The sequence below is a fragment of the Empidonax traillii genome, unplaced genomic scaffold, assembly GCF_003031625.1.
Source record: "Empidonax traillii isolate 1590-97213 ecotype Southwest subspecies unplaced genomic scaffold, ASM303162v1 scaffold563:size410408, whole genome shotgun sequence".
Lineage (NCBI taxonomy): Eukaryota > Metazoa > Chordata > Aves > Passeriformes > Tyrannidae > Empidonax > Empidonax traillii.
The window spans coordinates 4,482-10,933 of record NW_020955756.1 but is presented as its reverse complement, the minus strand read 5'-3'; the positions used below and the strand labels follow the sequence as shown (position 1 = coordinate 10,933).

The 6,452-nt window shown below is 47.1% G+C and overlaps 1 protein-coding gene and 2 long non-coding RNA genes across 3 annotated transcripts in view; 2 read left to right on the top strand and 1 right to left on the bottom strand.

Annotated features, from left to right (window-relative positions):
- Nucleotides 1-1,412: 1,412 nt before the first annotated feature.
- On the bottom strand, nucleotides 1,413-2,104 carry LOC114064633. Its single transcript, XR_003572790.1, has 3 exons — nucleotides 1,976-2,104; nucleotides 1,782-1,862; nucleotides 1,413-1,693 (listed from the first exon to the last, which is right to left on the bottom strand). It is a non-coding gene; the product is annotated as an uncharacterized LOC114064633 (long non-coding RNA).
- A 123-nt stretch (nucleotides 2,105-2,227) lies between these two features.
- LOC114064632 lies at nucleotides 2,228-2,965 on the top strand. The gene is made up of 3 exons (XR_003572789.1): nucleotides 2,228-2,305; nucleotides 2,610-2,716; nucleotides 2,852-2,965. It is a non-coding gene; the product is annotated as an uncharacterized LOC114064632 (long non-coding RNA).
- A 2,030-nt stretch (nucleotides 2,966-4,995) lies between these two features.
- The window catches only part of LOC114064628 (protein FAM89A-like), a 5,821-nt gene continuing 4,364 nt past the window's right edge, over nucleotides 4,996-6,452 (top strand). The window contains exon 1 of the mRNA XM_027897848.1: nucleotides 4,996-5,334. Coding sequence (XP_027753649.1) covers nucleotides 5,080-5,334 — 255 coding nt within the window. The 5' untranslated portion in view covers nucleotides 4,996-5,079. The remainder of the gene's footprint in view (nucleotides 5,335-6,452) is intronic.

Genomic DNA, 6,452 nt, shown 5'->3' with positions numbered 1-6,452 from the left:
CACCTTATGGCAGTGTAAAAAAAATATAGTGAGAGAGGAGAATTAGATCACTTGTCATTATAGACACGTAACTGCCTATTTGACACATGCACACGCTCTTCAGATTTCCATACTACTCCTCACTGCTTTAATTGCTGGGCATAAATTAGTTCAAAAATCCATACCGTGCTCACTGAGAAAAGGAGAGAGGAAACAGAGCTCTTCTTTGAGTGGCTGCTACTTGCAAAAAAACCCCAACCAAACAAAAACAAACCAAAAAAACCCAAACAAACAAACAAAACCAAAACACCCTGCATGTGCGTTATTACTGATTGGAAGATGCCATCAGTGATGAAGCTGTTACTCACACACACTAACTCTATAGATCAGTCCCTCTGTGTAACCTCATTCCTGCTGAATCTATTGCTCTTGCTTTGCCTAGTCCTAATCACTTTTCTGTCGTACCTACCCCCGATGTCCTAGACTCTTTCTCTCCTGCTGTCAAAATTTGGGTTTTTCTGTTTCTTCATGAAAAAGGAAGAATTAGTAGTTTGACTTCATTGCAGAGGGCTAAAGGGCAGCATTAGATATGGCAGAGAAGCTGAGGAAAAATTAGCATAGATGAGCTCTAAACGAACTGCCTTTGTTAACATGAATGACTAAGCAGAGGAGTAAATAGAGAAAGACTGGATATCTTCAGATAAGGGCTGAGACCCTGGAAGGCCCCAAGATAAGAAAAATGATTGGTCAGCCCACATGAGCATGAAGAAAGAATCCAATGAAGTGTTAAAAGACCCCAGACCATAAATTTGGACCAAGAGGCGTGTGAAAGGCGCATGAAGAGCAGGTGCACAGACTGAGGGAGTATAAAGTTCCAGGGATTACTTTGTCCAGGGTCCCTCTCCAGAGGCATACAGCTCTAGCATGTGTGGGTGGCAGCTGCAGTGAGAAAAGGCGGGGATAGGAACTAGGGCATCAGAGATCATAGGTAGGGGACATTGCTTTGGGACAGGGTCCATGCCAGGACACAAAGACAAGGACAAGGCTAATAACAACAGGTTGGAAGAGCAAGTGAGTTTGTAACCACAGGAATACATTTCATCAAGAACTTTAAACTCAAGCCTCGATCCCCAAATCTCCATACTTCTGTGTTTCTAGCAGTTTGTTCTGAACCCTGCAAAGGCTAAGGTGTCTTTCTTGGGTATCTATGAGGTAGCAGACATAAAAAAGGTAAGAGCCCACTACTGCTCCTGTTTACTCAGGTAGCTTAAATAGGAGGATCCCTGTTCTAGATCTAAGGATACCACTTTGCTAGGGACCTAGCTGGGAGCCCCTGTGATATGTGTTAGAATATACTGGAGTTTCACCTTTTAGGCATTGATATGGAAATATACCTGGGGAAAAATAGTGTCAAAATTAGGACTCGACCATTTTTATTTAAAATTTATGAAAAATGATGCCTAAGAACTGACTAATCTTCAGCTGAAAACCTGATTTCTGTTTGGATATGCCACTGTATGGTGTCATATATCAGGTTCCAATTGAAGCCAGCATCTTCTAAATTCTCTTTAGCCAAAGGGTTGAGTTTCACATCAGACTTGATGATCCTTGTGGGTCCCTTCAAACTCAGGATATTTTATGATTCTATGAGTCCTAGAGAGCCACAGAACAGCCTGATCTCTGTTCCTCCACATTAGTGATTATAACCATAGACCTCACGAGAAACAGAATGTTCAGACACTTTGACTAGAGGAGCAAATGGAAGAGTAAAGCATGTGTCAGTAATTATTAATTTGTCTTACTTATGCTCAGTTTGTGATATCTGGATCCTGACCTGTCCTTGACAAGCAATCATGACTTTAAGTTAACCCAGTGAGAGACATCTTGCAAACATAAAAAGGACGTAGAAGATGAGCTCTGGTGTATCTTGTTTAGCAAGTCTTATGATATCCCTGATGCACAGCTGACAAAATTGCTGCAATATCTGGAGTCTTACTGTAAACCACTAATGAAGGTAGCTTTAAGCAAAGGTGCTGCTCTGTGCAGAGTAGCTTGAAGCAGAAGCACATGTCCTTCTGTCGGTTGCGTCAAGTGGAAAAATCATCCTTAGGAATGAACCAGCCACTCAAAATTAGTAGATGTTTTTTTAGCATGACCTACCTTTAGCTTTCCATTGTCCTTGTCCCAGTGTGGGTAACAATACCACCTTCTATCACAGTGCTGTCATAAAGAAGAATTCCATTAACATTTATGGATAAGTCAGTTATGAGAAGCGAAAGCATCAGAGAAAAGGCTGTAGGGAACAGTCTTAATGTGTCAGTTCAAGGTACACTATAATGCATATAGATCACCACATTTTAAAAGGGGAATGTTAGTAAATGATGCACAAATGATACACAGGCACTGTGTAACCTCCTAATGAATGAGGAAAAACATCACATATGAACATGTAAATTAAAAATATGACATGATGCATTTCCATACAGAAATGGTATGGAACACTGCTCTTCTGCTGCTTCCTAATTCTTTACAACATAACTACATGTATTTTTAATGCAGGGTTTTTTTAGGTAATGTCCTTAGCAAAGATCAGTTTAGACAAGTAACACATTTCTGTGATTCAATTCTAGGAACCAACAAAGACCAAGAGGTTTATACAGCTAACAAACCTTACTCCATAACCAAAGGACATAACTGCAAAAGACTCCAGCTTCCATTATCACGATGTTATAACTAGGTCAGACTAAATAAAGCAGTAGATTCAGATTTTAAAGAGTAGTTATGAATTTAATATGAATGAAGGCTAGATAATGTAGCCAAGTGAGAGAAGGGTCACTGAAAACCCACAAAGTATTTTTTTTTTATTTTTCAGATTACAAAGTTAAGCAGTAAGACAGCATAAAGACTTCTGCAATAGTAAAGATGTGGCGACAAGGTGCCTAAAAGACCCAAATATGAAGAAAATGTACTCAGAATTTCATGAGATCAGGCAAACTGAAAAAAAAAAATAAGATGGTCTAGATAAAATAAGAATACTCACAAGCTTCTCCAAATGGCTGTCATCATGGAAAAAAAATGGGGGGGGATTGGAAGGGGAACAAATAAATATATTTGCTAATAAGCAGGAACATAATACAGTGCCTACTTTCTTAGCAAACCAAATCTGTATTTTTGCAGTCAGGCACCCTTGGCCTGGAAGGATGAGGGGTTTGTTGACACTGTTAATCGACAATAGGGACGGTTTAAAATGCCTTTAGTTTCAAAAAAGCTTTCAACGCAATTTTATTTTTCACAATTAACCTGGGCAGAAGTGGCATCATGACTAACAGGGGGAAAAAAAGTCTTCTTCAATCCAGTGCAATAAAAAGCACATCAGGTTGTCTGAAAAATCAATCCCTAAATGGTGTGTAAACATGAACAAAGATTGGCAAAAGCTTCTTCCACAGTAAGCAGTTTGAAAACAATTGTCACTGAGTCTGATGACATTTAAACCATGAAAAAGTCATGCAATTCCAGGAACGAAACTGAAAATATGTAGAGGCTTAACTCAAAATCACTATATCTGGTAATTTCTTGAAGAGAAAACCCCATAAACAAAGCAGGGCCGTGGCAATAGGAATGCACCTTTAAAGAATCAGGCTTTGCAATGGCAGCACTTTCCCAGAACTCCAATTTTATACTCTGCTTTGGTTTGGATTTTGAATAATCCAAAACTGCCCTGATTTTTTCAAGAGACTCCAGAGATACAAATATGTCAAGGAAAAAGTGTGGAAACATAAAAGGCACAAAACCAGAGTTGGCATATTGAGGATTGTATTGCTGTGGTAACAGAGCTGTGGCTGCACTGGCAGTTTCGGGGTCTCCTGTGCCACAGCCCCCCTCACGCCCCACTCCTGCAGCACGACTCCCGTTTTCATCAGCTTCTTAGGAAAGCAGCTGGGTATTTTCTTAATAGCAGAGCAATAAACTGTTCTGTGAATAAACCTGGAACACAGACTGTGAGCTAACTCAGATTGAGAAATTTGACTCACGGAGCAGGTAGAGCGAGGCTTGAGTAGTTGCAGCGCTTGGAAATAAAACACTTGGTACAAAACTTGGCTGCGGGGATGTGAAGGTGACACGGTTCAAGCCCAGCTGGAAATTAGGCACTGTGCAGCTGCTCACTCAACCCCACTCTCCTTCCCCCCTAGCCCGGTGGAATGGGTATAAGAATCAGAAGTAAAATTGGTAGGTTGAGATAAAAACAGTTTAATAATGGAAAACAAATTACATAATAACAAAGGTGAATATCCCTTTGGCCAGCTCAGGTCATCTGTCCCGGCTATGCTCCCTCCCGACTTCTTTTGTGTACCTTGTCACTGGCAGAGCATGAGACACACACATACACAAACAGACACACACATACACAAACAGACGCACACACACAAAATCCTTAACGTAGAATAAACACGACTTAGCAAAAACCAAAACATCAGTGTGTTATCAACATCACTCCCATTCTGAATGAAAAACACAGCACTGTAACAGCTACTGAGAGGGAATTAACTTCATCCCAACCCAAAACAGGACAGAAAGAAACACCTTGACGGAAGAGGAGAGCACTCTCGCGTTATCAAGCAACTGATGTAACACCACCGCCACAGAAGAAATAGCCACCCTCCGCCTGCAGCAGTTAATCTGCTTTCATGTTTGCTTTCACTGCGTTCCATCCCTCCCCCAGCCCCCGGGGTCGAGCCCGGAGGCTCAGCCCAGCTCCCGCAGGGCCCTTCTGCCTCCCGTGACCCCGGGGCAGACACTGCGGGGGTGTTTCTGCGGGGCACAGGCTGAGGACCAGCCCGAAGGGACTCGCCTCGGCCCAGACAAAGCCACCGCGCTGCGACTGCCGAGCCCGAGCCTAAAGCCCGGAGCCCAAGCCCGAGCACGCCGACCACCTGCGTCCCGAGACCCCCATCGCTCCCGCCCCGCTCCGTCCCTCCCTCCCTCCGCCGGCCCCGCTCGGCTCCCCCGCCCCCGCCCGGCCCGGAGGCGGGGCGGGCTCCGGGCGGCGCCTCCCGCGGCGGGGCCGGGGCTGGTCTTTCCGTCGGTGGCCGCCGCCGCAGCATGAGCGGTCCGGGGCTGCTGGGGCCCGGGGGCGGCGCGGGGCTGCCGCCGCTGCCCAAGAGCCTGAGCGGGCTGCTCAACTCCTCGTCCTCGGGTGGCGGCGGCGGCCAGGGCGGGCGCTGGCGGGACCTGGAGCGGCTCTACGCGCAGAAGTCCCGCATCCAGGACGAGCTGAGCGGCGGCGGCCGGGGCTCGCCGCGCCCGCCCAAGCCTCCCAACCTGGACGCGGCGCTGGCCCTGCTCCGCAAGGAGATGGTGAGCGGGGCGGGTCTCGGCGGGGCGGCGGTGGCGGCGGCGGCGGACGTGGCGAGCGGCGGCGGGGGGCGCCGCCACCTCCCCGGGGCCGGAAGGGCGCCCCGGCCCCGGTGGGCTGGGGCAGCCCCGCGTAGCCCGGGCGGCCGCCGCGGGCGCCGCGAAACGGGGTCGGGGCCGGGGGCGGTGGGGCCGCCCCGGCTGCAGATGGAGAGCCGCTTGTCGCGCTCGGCGGCACACGCCGGGACCCGGCATCCCATCGGTATCCGGCATCCACCGGGATCTGGCATCCACGCTACAAGGCTATCGTTTAAAAAAAAAAAAAAAACGAAAAAAACCAAGCCTCGGCACTGATTCGATCAGCCCGAGTGGCTGCGATTAGGCGTAGTTTTTCTTCAGGACTCTGTTTTGATCCTGCAGCGCGGCGTTATTAACAGTGAAATTCTTCCAGGCGACCTGGCACACCTTTTGATTAAACACTAATTGGGTGTTGGTGCTTTGTTGGTGCAAGCTGCAGATGTAATGACTAATAATAGCCTATGCCTTGTGCGCTGAGGATTCTGAAGAATCAGTACAAGAAAGGCAAGGAGCTGCTGGAGAAGGTCCAGCGGAGGGCCACAGAGATGATCAGGGGGCTAGAGCATCTCTCTTATGAGAAAAGAGTGTGGGAGCTGGGCCTGTTTGGTCTAGAACAGAGAAAACTGAGAGGGGATCTCAATGATGCATATAAATATCTCAAAGGAGTGTGTTAAGAGGATGGTGCCAGACTCTTCTCGGTGGTGCCCAGTGACAGGATGAGGAGCAATGCCCGTAAACTAAAACATAAGAAGTTTGACCTTAGCATCAGGAAGAACTTTACATTGGGGCTGCCCAGGGAGGTCATGGGTTCTCCCTGTCTGGAGACATTCAAAACCCATCTGGACACATTCCTGTGTTGTTGCCCGTCACGATATAAGCAGAAACCAACAGAGTGTTAGTTTAATGCCGGTGCTTTATTGAGGGCCCGGGGATACAGGGGGCTAGCGCCCAAAGCCCGAATCCCGCGTTGTCCATTTCAAGCACATCTTTTATACACTCAGACAAACAAAACATTTCTATAGCTACCACTTCAAAGGTACATG